A 12,755-nucleotide genomic window follows, 5' to 3' on the forward strand; every position below is an offset into this window, starting at 1 on the left:
TGCTTTATCCACCTTAATTCTATTTTTTGACCATATCACTTTTGAGCCATTGTGGATCATTTGGAGCTGTGTCACTACCACCCCCATTATGGACATGAGCTCTCCCATGATCCTTTGTATACACAGAGCTTAAGAAAGTAAGACATTTGCCTTTGTCCGTAGTCACCCACTCGATTATTTTCTAAAGGGCCTACATGCTCAGACCTAACCCTTTTACGATTAATATAGTTGAAGAATTTTTTGGGGTTTGTCCTATCTTTTGCAATTTGCCATTAGTTTGACTTTTTGCACTCTTGATTTCCTTTTTACATATTCTTTTCTTTGTAACATTTAAACACTTTTTTTTTTTTTTTTTTATTAGCCATTTTAACGGCTGTGAGCCAAATAGGTTACATTTTTTAGCCTTTTAACCTTTTAAACTTCTTGCCCATGGGAATATACTTTGCAGTGAGTTTACATAGTCACGTTTTAGAATTCCCATTTCTGTTCTGTCCGTTGATGCCAATATTCCCTCCCAGTCTAAATCCTGGACAGCAGCCCTCATCCTTGGAAAATTTGCTCTTAGTTAACTGTTTTTATCTTACCGGTATGTATTTGTTGCATACAGCTAACATTAAATGAAATCATGTTATGGTCACTGCTACCCAGATGTTTTATATGAATAAGCTCTGCATGATTTGAGATTACCAGGTCCATCTGAGCTTCATTCCTAGTTGGGGCCTCAAACTGGACCTTAAAATTGATAAGTCAATTTACGCTTAATTTTATGGTGAGTAGAAAAACTGCTTTCTTTCATTGATGGACAGAGCGCTTCGCATTCTTAACCGCAGGGGCTTCTTAAAGCAAAGCGTGGGAACACAGAATAAAAAACTCCACCCAAAACCGTAAGGGGAACCAGAAACCTCAGCTGCCTGCAAAGCTGTGCGGCCTAACATGCATCCGAAGATGCTAGAACATCACCTTTGTAAAACTTGGTAAATGTGTGCACAGATGACCAGGTAGCCGCCTTTTTACGAACTTGGAGCAACAGACACTTGGTGTCAGCCCAGGAAGCACTAATTGCCCTGGTAGTGTGTGCTGTGATGGTAAAAGGAGGCACCTGACCCTTAATGGCATAAGCCTGGACAACTGTTTCTGATCCAATGAGAAATGGTGGCTAAAGAGGCTGCCAGAGGCATCCACAACCACAAAAAGCGAATCCGACCTCCGAAAGTGGGCCGTAGCTGACAAGGTACATGCAGAGTGCACGAACCACATCCAACGAATGCAGTGCGACCTCCTTAGGTTGAGACGGCCGTGGGAACAATGAAGGGAGAACAATGTCTTCATGCATATTAGGGGCAGATACCACCTTCAGGAGACAGGAGGGATGCGGTCGTAGAAACCACCTTATCGCTGTGGAGAACCAAATCAGGAGACTTTGAAGACAAGCCACCTGCTCTGATACAGAACAAGCGGAAGTAATGGCCACTACAAAGGCGACCACCTGAGAGCATGAGCAAGGGGAGCTCCCTAATCTCGAACTGTGGCTTCTGAAGGACGGGGAGGTTCAGGTCCCACGGTGACTGAGCGCACAGGGGGAACAATATGTTGAACCAAGGTATGAACCAACGAATGAGTTGCCAAAGGACGCTGAAAAAAGATTGCAACAGTAGATATTTGATCCTTAATAGAACACAAGGCCAGTTTCTGATCAACACCACATTGTAGGAAAGCTAGGATTCTAGATACAGAAGAGTGTGGGTGGCAACCCACAGCCTTGCACCACAAAATGTAAGCCTTCTAGGTGCAATAAATGCTCTGGGAAATGGATTCAACATTGTGGGGATCACAGAACCTGACAACCCACTGTCCCTCTGACAGTTTAGCTATTGAAAGCCAGGTGCTAAGACAGGCGGTAAAGCAGGGTGGAATATTGGTCCCTGAGACAGGAGGTCCTCGCACAACAGCAGCTCCCAGGGGATGTCCACGATTTTCTGTACCAGGGCACCAAGGCCAATTCGGACCTATTAAAATCTATCCCTTCAGCCTCTCCCCCACTCAAGCTTCTTCCTCGTCTACTGTGCAGAGTAGAGGCCTAAATGAGCTGATGACTGCGGCGCCACCTGAGTGTCTGTTGTATCTGCCAAGGAATCCCTTGCTCTGGCCATGAACCTCTGCACCTTATGATTTTGAGGCGGGAGGCCAGCAGATCCACATCTGGCGTGCCCCACCGCCAGCAAATGATATGCCTGCGGGGTGCAGACACCACTCAAGAGGTGACGGCACTCCACTCTTCAGAAGTATAAATGCTAAAAATCCACGCATAACCTCACTAGGCCACAACAGGACTGTAGCAGCAAAGTTTAACCTGTTTCATAAACTAAATCTCTTAATCATTACCTCAGAAGCACATGTGGCATTAACTTTTTTATATAGCTGAATCAATTTGTGCTTAAAGACTGCTGCTTAGAAAAAAAACACATCTAGCGTATAAAGAAACGCGATAGAGCAAGATGAAACGGAAAGTAGAAATGGCTACATATAGTAAATAAACAAAAAATTTGATTATAAAACGAATGTAGCAACATTTAAAGTTTGTCCTACAGAGCCCAGTACTGTGGTGAAAACAGAAAGAGATGCAGAGGTCCCTGTATAGGTACCAATGTAGGCAAAGACAACCAGCCGTTGTATCAAACAATACATATGTGCATGATAGGAGTATCAAATAAATGATCATGAACAAATAATGAAAAGTAGAAACCTATTGATATCAGCCTTGGCACAAATTGCTATCTTGGCTGTAACCAAACATATGTACTAATACATAACCTGAGTAAACATTTAGGTCTAGTCACGATATGCACATATATCACATGTGAACAAAAACTGAGAATGAAAAAATGCCTACCTAATAACCAACATAATATGAATACAGTAAGCATATGGTTAGAGGTGAAAAGATTTAATCCCAGAGAGTCCAAATATACCAAAGGACTATACAGAATAATGTAATCTGGAAATATCATTAAAGGCTCCAAGACTTCTTACTGTCGGAGAAGATCATTAAATAATCCAAATGTCATAAACTTTACAAAAAAATATTATGAAAAATCGTTTGTATAGACTTTACTATTGGATTAAGTGTGTGTATACAATGTGGTTAAGGGAATGTCCAAAATGTTTGAAAATAGTTCCGACAATAAAAAACTAAAATGTGTAGGACTCAAGAGATTTGAACATCAGATGGCAGTATAGATAACCATTCCAGGTATATAAACTTAAGGATGGTCAAACACTCATGAGTAACATCACATTCAAAGTTTAAGCTGTCTAGAATTCTAGTATGAAGTTTGACTATCCAGAACATTTCTCTTGCAGAAGAGGAAAAAAACCTCTCCTCCCAAAGGGGTCCTGATTTTTCTCTATAATTTTGTACCTGTATCATTGATGCATCACCTCCCATGTGATGAATTAAAGTGCCGTGCTACATTAGTGGACTTACAGGTCCTAACATCCTTAAGATGTTCCCAAAAGTGGTCCCTGAGTCTGCGGATTGTCCTACCCACATATTGCACTGAACAAGCCCCACAGGTAATGACCTAAATAACATACTTTGTTCTGCAATTAAAGAAAACAATCGCTAAATGATTTCCACCAACTGTGGAGCGTATGGAGTCACCTGGCAACATGTGGGAACCACACTTGAAATTCCCCTTGAAATGGAGCCAAGTGTGGGAACAGGAGGGCACTGAGCTGGGGATGAAAAAATTGGGCGATAAAGAATCGCGTAGAGACCGTGCTCCTCTAGCTACAATGTTGACACCCGGATCTGAAATGTGGGCACATTTCAGAATGGATAAATACTTATCACATTTTAATTTTAGCAAACTCTAGATTATAGGATAGAACTAAAGAGGGTCCTTATTATTTTAGAAATGTCTGTTTGTTTTTGTTTTCCCCTGCATGGATTCCCTTTATGTAACAGATCGGCTTTATTTATTTTTGCTAGCTATACAATAAGCTCTGTCCAGGTTCCATCGGGGATAACCTCTGGCCAAGAACCTCTTGAATAATGCAGCAGATTCTTAGAATGGATAATTGGTCACTACAGATACCCGGAAGTCTGAGATTGGCCAACTGGAATACTCTTGAAAGTGTTTAGGTTGGCTAGACCGGGCAGAAAGTAAACTGTTACCCGCTAGTGGTTTCCTATACAATTGAGTAATCACCCTGTTGGATGCATGTGTTACCTGTATGTCCCAAAAAAAAATCAATTGCATCAGACTTGAGCTGCCCTGTGAAGCTGAGGTTGCACGCATTGTCATTCAAAAATGATAGCTGCAAGAAAAAACATTACTTTTGCATACAATTATGAGTTCATCAATGTACCTGAAATATAGTATGATTTGATTCCTAAAAGGGTTACTATCACCGAAGATGTGGTACCGTGCCCAACAAACCATAAAAAGGTTGGCAGACAAGGGCAAAAATTTAGCCCCCATCGCAGCCCCACAACTGAAGATGACACACACCATAAAATGTGAAAAAAAAATGCAATAACAGGTGTTCCAACACTTAAGAATATAGGCACTCAAGTCTGATGATAGCGCTGTACATGTATTAAGGAAAAGGGGCACTACTGAATGGCTAAGTCATGGGGTATAAAAGAATATAGCCTAGCCACATCACAACTAATCCACAGTCTTCACACCATTCAAAATGATCCAAAATGGATAAGAGTATTGGTATCCTTCAAAAAACTAGGTAAAATGTGGACCAAGGGCTGTAGCTGGCCATGAAGTCACTGCCCTAGGCGTTCATTGAGGGAACCAATCCCAGAAACTTGGTCTGCCCATAAGTGGGTCTAGCCGTTTGTGCACTTTCGGTAGGTGGTGAAATGTTGGTATAATGGGGAAATCGGAAATAAAACATTCAGCTTGCTTAGGCGTAAATGCTCCCAAACGTGCTCCCTTATTCATTAAATGAGTCGGAATGCCTTTATTGGTGGGATCGCTCTTCAGTGTGGTGTGGGTATTAGTATCTGTAAGTTGTCTAAGTGTCTCTACTCTGTATGATTCCTTGTCTTAAACCACCACCAAACCCCTTTATCCACATTGTGCATGGTAAAAGAATCCTTTTTTTTTTTTTAGAATTTTTAATGCAGATTTCTGTGCGGGAGAGGCTGTCATTTACAATATGTAGATTAGAGGAGGATTTTGGATGCCAGACCAAGCAGATCTTTCCACCAGCCCTTGGATTTTATCCATGTTTGCACTACGAGATTGGGGTAAAAATAAAAATGTTTTCAGAAGGCAAACCTCTGATTACCCACTTGATTATGCTCCTGAATAGCTAGATCGTATTGTTCAGACATCAAATCCTCAAGCTTCACAACAGCACAGTGTTCCCTGAATGATAGGCTAGTTGTAAAATCTTCACATTTAATACTAGCAATTGCTTCATTGAACATATCTGCTTAATCAAAATTTCTCAGACAGTAATACATTTGCGATTTAACGGTTCTAAGATAGTATCAAAGGGTTGTGTGTATGTGGGCAAAAATTAATACCTTATGGATAGTAATGACCCTCGTCGGTGGATAAAGGTCTCTGTGAAACACTTCGAAGGTTGGTTGTATTGATCATCGCCTCTGTGTGCGCGCGTATCCTGAGGGAATAATGATTTTTGTCAGGATCGTTGCAGTTTCTTCCCTCCCTTTTTTTTATTTTTTTTTTATTTTGGAACTTTTTGTTTCTGTGCCATAAATTTTTATTTTATTTTTTGAAGGTAACGTGCAGAGACCACTCTCCCTAATATAGCAACCGGTGGCTGAGGTCTAGGTTTCTATGCCCACAATGTAGATGGCGGAGAGAGCCGGCACGTGAAGTTCTGTCCACCGAAGAATGGGAAACCTCCAGCACCGCTGCCGAACTCCTGGTCCTTCCCTGGTGATTTACGTAGGCCATTGCCATGGCAATATCCGAATGGATCCTGACTGGGCATCTATGTAGAAGCTCTGTCAAATGGGAGAGGCATAATCTGATTGCACGCAACTCCAGGCATCCAGCGGCCCTGAAGCAGACTTTAGACCCGGAACACCCTCTCCTGCCGGCTAGAATGGCATTTGTCATGATCACCGTCCAATAGAGAGGAAGAACCTACTTCCTGACCCAAAGGGCTGGAGACAGCAGCCCGCAGAGGAGCGAAGGCCATGGTCAGGTCCCACGCTTATCTGGCAGTCCAAGGACGTCAGATTTGTCCCACTTGGATAAGATCTTTCTGCGGGGCCCAAGTGTGAAACTGGCCATTCGGAATAACCTTGTGGGTGGACACCATGAGGCTCAGGACCCGCATGCAGAGACTCAGTGACGACCACTTTCGGGACAACAGCAACTGCACCACAGAACAGTCTGAAATTTTGTCCGGTGGAAGCCCCAAGTATTCAAAGCGTTGGGCTGGGAGCAACCCTGATGTCTGGCGATTCAGCTCCCAGCTGAATTCCTGCAGGGGGGTGTGCATGGTGATCGACACATTGTCCCTCAGTGCATAATCTGACTCTGTTCGCAGGAGGAGATCGATCCCCTGCGGTCTCTAACGCCAGAACTGGAGTCAGCAGTTTGAACACCCGGGGAGCAGAGGCCAGGCCAAAGGTTAGCACCACAAACTGATAATGCCCCCGATAGTGTCCCTGATCGCCAAGTGCTGGAAACGCTGGTGCCTGCCACAGGTGGGAATATGTAAGTATGCATCTTTTATGTCTCTGGAGTCCAGGAAATCACCCTAATGAAGGGTGGCCACTAAAGAACTAATGAACTCCATTCTGAACTTTCGTATTTTCACAAAACAGTTGAGGACCTTGAGATCCAGGATCAGACTAACGCCTTCAGAGCTGTGAACAGGTTCAAATAGAAACCCCAAAACCTTTCCCGAAGCTGGCCGGGGCTATTGCACCCTAGAGATAACATGCTCTGTACTACCCCATACAGAGCCTGCAGATGTGACAGGTGGCGCTTGGATGGAAAGCACATGTCACGTGGACAGGAAATAAACAGTTTTTTGCAACCTGACAAAATTAGTTTGTGTACCCAGTTGGAAAGTAGGGAGATCAACTAGTCTGCGAACCAACAAAATTGACACTTCACCCGGAAGGCGGGTCGGGGTAAACCTTCATGAGGAGGATGGTTTGTCTGTAGGCTTGTTGGGCTTGCAATGCCAGAAACGCTTTGGTTCACCCGCAGGAACCTTGGTGAGCTGGGATCACTTGTTCACAGAACTTGGCAAGCGAAAAAGCATCGTTTGCGCAGCAAGAGGCCTGGTGTCCGGCGAGGCTTCTTGTGTTTTTTTGGACTGGGGGAGAAAAGTTCTCTTCCCTCCTGTAAGATCCTTCATAATTTTGTCCAGAGTGTCTCCAAATAGCCGCTCGCCTGGAAGGATAAATTGACCAGGACCTCCTTTAGATGTTTGGGCTGCCATCCAGCACTTAAACCGAATCACCCGCTGAAGAACTAAACCTGACAGACAAATTGGAAAGCAGAGGTGCTGCATCACAAACGTATTTGAGACACTGTACTAGCTGGTCCACCAGTACCACATTGACTGGAGGTACCTGTTCTTTACCCAAATCGCAGTGTAATAGCTTGGCCCACTCCGTAAGCATCTGAGACACCAGAGCTGTGGCCAGCACTTCTGCCTTCCTGTCTGCGGGGTTCTTGAAAAGGAGAGCCCCCTCCCCCGGAATCATGGTTTTCTTGTTCAGATGAGAGGTTCAACAGGAGAAAAGGAGCACTTCAGAAGGTTCTCCTCAAAAGGGTAACGCACCGAAAAGCTCTTTGGGACTGAGACTGCTGTGGAGATTCCAAACCGTGGTAGATTTATCTAAATGGGGCAGGTAAAGGAAAAGCTCATCGATGCGGGCCACACCTTCTTGGTAGCCCCAGCAGGATCTTCAATCTCTAGGGTATCCTGCAGTAATGCGCGCGATCACCATTGCTTGTTAATGTGCAGACGGCCTCTGAGGATTCCTCCTTGCTGTTGGAGGGATCAGGGTCCGCGTCATATGAGCACTCTGTATAGGGTAGACCTGTTGTGGCGGAGCCCGCCTCAGGGTTAGACTCCTCCCCTGAGGAAGGAGAAGGTAGGGGGCGTTTTTTTTTTTACCTACCTTATGCCCACATGCTACCTCAGCCTGGGAGACTAAGGATTCCAGAATCGCCGACATTGTCCAGGGGAATAGCAGACGCGGAGGAGCTAGCACATGCGGGCATGGGCGAGGGACACCCAACTCGCATGCAATAGAAGGGTCCCACGCTCAACCAGGCAACGCGAGGGGCAGAATGCCCATGAGGGAAGGAAGTAAACCCCCGACAGATGTCCGCATACAGATGATCTCTCTAGGACTCTCCACCACCGACCCACACTCTGTGCACAATCTGTCCACCAGCTTGAGGGGATAATTCCATGTGGAGATGCAAGCCAGGCTCAGGAGAGTGCTACAACTAAATGGCCACTGGCCGCCCTCCAGTAGACTGTTCTCCAGAGCACAGAATATACAGATCCCCTGACAAAATGGCTGCCCGTGGGCTACAGGGAAATGGCCACCGAACTGAACACTAAGAAAATGGCGGCCAGGAGAGGGCGCTGGCTGCACCCTTTGGGGGGCGCGGATAGCTAAACAAAGTATTCCACACCCCCAGGCTCTCCCTGCCTTAAAACGGCTGCACGGGCCCTCCCCACAGACCACAAGCTGCTCCGTTGGGCGAGGGGGGGCAGAGAAGAGGGCCAGTAAGTAAAGAGGGCAGCAGACAGAACTGGTAGAAGGGAGGCTGGCAGAGACAGGTGCTGCTAGAGAACCCAATGCAAGGGGGGGAGGAGGAGCTCCCCCAAGACTGCCTGGGACAGGAGGGGGAGGCATGAATTTGCCGATCTGGCAGGGGTTGCAAGCAACACATGTCCAATTCATCTCCCACCGAGGCTATGGAGACGCTGTGATACACAGGTGTCTGGTTATATGTGCCCCTGCAAGACCCTTAAATCGTTGGGCTGGGGAGACCACAAGGATCTGTTATCTAGCCTGTCCCCCCAGCTCAGCAGTTGATTGATGGTGCTGTAGAATGAGACAAAACACAAAATCCTTTGGAACCACAGGTCCCAGTGGGGAGCCAGGTCCTTACTCCTAGACAAGAAAAAACTAACCTGCTTATCGGGGGGGGGGGGTTGGGGTTGGGTTTACTACCAGTTAGGACTGCTCATAGGTGGTGTTGTGCTTTTTTTTCTGCCTAGTCCTCCATCTGAAAGTGGCGCTATAACCCTATGGTCAAGAATGTGAAGTGTTAGTCAATGAACGAAAGCGAAAAGCTGTTGTTGGGATTTTAACCACTTTAGCTCTTGCACCACCATTTTAGTACTGTGTAAACTGTGCATAGAGTGGGGATGTGTTAGATCCTCTTTGGAGATGTTATAGCTGCCCAAATCCTTTCGGGGAGATTTCATCTCATTTGTGGTTCCCATAACCAGACATTGCTGTTTCTATTGCAGATATCAGGATTGCATTCATAATGTTTTTATGTTGTATCCACTGGGAATTTAGTGATACCTAAACCAGTCCTTTGTATTCCCTCTAAAGAATATATTGTGAAAAGTTCAACCCACGGGAGATTTACTAAAACTGGTGCACCTGTAGTAACCAGCATCTAACATGAGCGTGTTCAATTAAGCTTTGATATAATGTAGAAGCTGATTTCTTACTATGCACAGTGGCACCAGATTCTGCTTGCATCAGTTTTAGTACTTTTTTTCCCCAGTATCTTGGATTTTACTTGACTGTAGATCTTCACCCAGGCACTAACCATTTTTTAATTTATACAAACATTGTGGGTAGAATTATTTTTAATATGCATACATTGTGTCCCTTTTTAGGGCTCATACACACGTCTCTAATTCAACGTAGGCTCTTGCTAGCAGTAAAATATTGTCCTTGTGTGTGTTTAAATGAATAAAGCCCATATATATACCCTATTACTTGCTAGGGATGCAGGCAGCCCCTGACATCTGTAGTCTTGGGTTGCTTTATAGCTTTAGCTTTTGTAACTGAACTTCCTATAACTACCATTGCAAATGTGTTTAGAAGCTACAGGAACAAGGTAGAAGAAAAAGATATCTGGTCTGGGGGTTGATTGAGGTTTCGGAGCAAATTTGGGTAATGTCTGGGCATACCCTCAAATTGACGTGCGGGTTAGTGTCGTGTCATATTCCTCTTCATTTGTACAGACGCATACTAGAATGTACAAAATAAAAATTGCATTGCTTTGTGTTTTTCAGTCTTTTGTCCAAAATCCTTAGTGAATGTAAGGATGCAGATGAGATAGAGTTTTTGGTGGATGGTTCTTGGCGCCCAATAAAGGCAGAAAAAGAAAGGAGCTGCAGTCCGGTCTGTCCTGTTCTTGAAATAGGTAGTTGCACATTCGTTTCCCTTCTGTGTTTTTCAATTTTGTTTTTTTAATGCCATCTCTTCATATTATCTCTAGGAATATAGCCTTTTTTTGAGTAGTATTTAAACAATGTTACTAATGATCCTTCCCTGTCTCCCAGGATCTCCTGAAATGGCAGCAAAGATACCTCCTCCCAGCAGCACTGTGTCAACCGAGAATGGGAAACCTGGCCCGGATGTTGTGGACCTCACAGTGGACAGTAGTTCATCTTCATCATCATCCTCTGAAGAAGAAGATGAAGAGGATGATGAGGATCGCCCACCACATAAAAGACGCTGCTATGAAAAGGGGCTTTTATCTGCCTGTTGACCCTGCTTTTCATATCATGATCTTGGACTTTCTAATTTCAGACAGGCACGGCTAATGAGCTGTGTTCCCTCTTCCTAACGAGACCTATATGCATCACTACTTTTGGCAAAGTCCCTTCCACTGTTTAACTTAAGAAGCATAAAAGGTCATGTTCAACTGCTAAGAGTAAAAGGCTCCCCGTTTTAATTTTTGTTCTGTCATATTTTGTATTAAACTTTTTTTTCTTTTTAAATGTGTTTTGGAAGTGCATTCAGGAGACAGTAACAGGGAGAAAACCATTCCATGCCTTGTAAACAACCACTCTTCTTACCTTCAAATGCATCTTTGAATTACTGCTTTTTTTTTTTTTTTTTTTTTTTTCCCCATGCTCTGCTGTTTGGGTTAAATAGGAAAAGAATGATGGCACACTCTACGTTTGGCTCATTAGTTCATTGAAGGGTGTGAAATTTTGGTTTAAATAAAGAGCAAATGCATCCCTGTAAATAGTTATTGATGTAGAAGGGTTTCTGAAAGAGCCATTATTGGGGGGGGGGGGGGGGGGGTTTGGAAAAAATGCAAGCATATTCTAGTTTTTCAATTCCCAAAATTGTGGAGTTTTAATATTTCCAGCTTAGTAATATGCAAAAATTGGGCTATGTAGAATTTTATGAATGAATGCTGATGGGTTGAAGAGATTATACAGTGCTTTCAATCGAACTACCTCTCTGCTGTTCAAGTTCTCTGTGCAAGTTAGGGGAGGTTTAATGCTGCTCTAGACCTTCTTACTCCCCATTTTTCATTTTTTGGTCAAAAGTCTACTCTCCCTAGTACCGCTCTTGATTTAAAATATATTCTGATGCCAACTGAAATCTGTATTTTTTCCTGTGATGTGGGAAGTATGGCTTAAAGTAAACCTGCCGATCAACTTTGTAAATTACTGTCTTAAGCACAGGCTGCACAAGATACTTGGTATTGCCCTTATTTGCCTATAGAAAAAAATATATTCTGTGTGCCCCTCTGGAATTGGTTTGTCTAAGTACTGAAATATCCTTTTGTCCTACCATGCCCTATCCAATAAGAGTGCCTTTACTTGGCACTGAAGCTCTTAGGGGGACTTACTAGTGGGCTGGGTTATGGGTCCAGTGTGAGTAAAGGCAGGCCTTTTAGTAACAGATTTACTAAAGCTGGAGAGTGCAAAGAAATTGCAGAGATACCAATCGGCTTCTAACAGCTTGTTTAATTAAAGTGTTACTAAACCCAGGACCCTGCATTCACTATAGCAGATCTCCCACAGTACGCAGACCACGGAAATGCAATTATTTTAGTAAATATAAACGGCTAAATACCCTTTCTCATCAGCAATATGTAGCAGTTTTATGATGATCAGTGTCTGGTTGAAGCTTGTAGGAGTAGTTTTCATTCTGTTATGAATGTCCTATGAGGATGCAAGACCCCTGACCCTCTGGACACTGCTGATTGGACTTGTGCTGATCAGATGATAAAACAAAAAAACACTCTAGCAATACACACCAAACTGAGCATGTGCGTCTTGTCCCCTAGCCTCTACTATCTGGAGAGGGTTTGGGGACAGTCAGAGGAGAATCAGATCAAACCACTTTTTCACACAATGTAGAGGATTAATACCTTGGGTTTCATAGTGAGTATAACAAGCATGCTCTACTGTATAGACAAAGATTTCACTGTTGTGGGTTTAGTAATACTTTAAGCTTTGGCAACAAAACCTTGAAGCTGGTTTCTATGCAGAAGTGAGACTGCTTTTTGCACTCTCCAGCTTTAGTAAATCCCATATTGTATTTCATTTAAAAGGGTGCACATACATTATTTTCTGGCTTACAAAGGCAGTAGTGTGCAGTTTGCGATGGTTGCTTCTAGGCTGGACATTTTAAAATGGCTATTACAAACCTGGGCAATTCAAATTGCAGTAATTATGAAAACGTGCAAAGCAATGGTTACTTTCAGTGAAAGTATCTGTGGAGA

The 12,755-nt window shown here is 43.8% G+C and overlaps 1 protein-coding gene across 1 annotated transcript in view; it reads left to right on the top strand.

Moving 5' to 3' along the window:
* Positions 1-11,010, top strand: part of PIAS4 (protein inhibitor of activated STAT 4) — a 157,370-nt gene extending 146,360 nt beyond the window's left edge. Inside the window, exons 10-11 of the mRNA XM_077475816.1 lie at positions 10,300-10,430; positions 10,570-11,010. Coding sequence (XP_077331942.1) covers positions 10,300-10,430; positions 10,570-10,778 — 340 coding nt within the window. The 3' untranslated portion in view covers positions 10,779-11,010. The remainder of the gene's footprint in view (positions 1-10,299; positions 10,431-10,569) is intronic.
* Positions 11,011-12,755: the final 1,745 nt, after the last annotated feature.

This window comes from Lithobates pipiens, unplaced genomic scaffold, assembly GCF_037356315.1.
Source record: "Lithobates pipiens isolate NorthernLeopardFrog02 unplaced genomic scaffold, aLitPip1_a1.2 Scaffold_13, whole genome shotgun sequence".
NCBI lineage: Eukaryota > Metazoa > Chordata > Amphibia > Anura > Ranidae > Lithobates > Lithobates pipiens.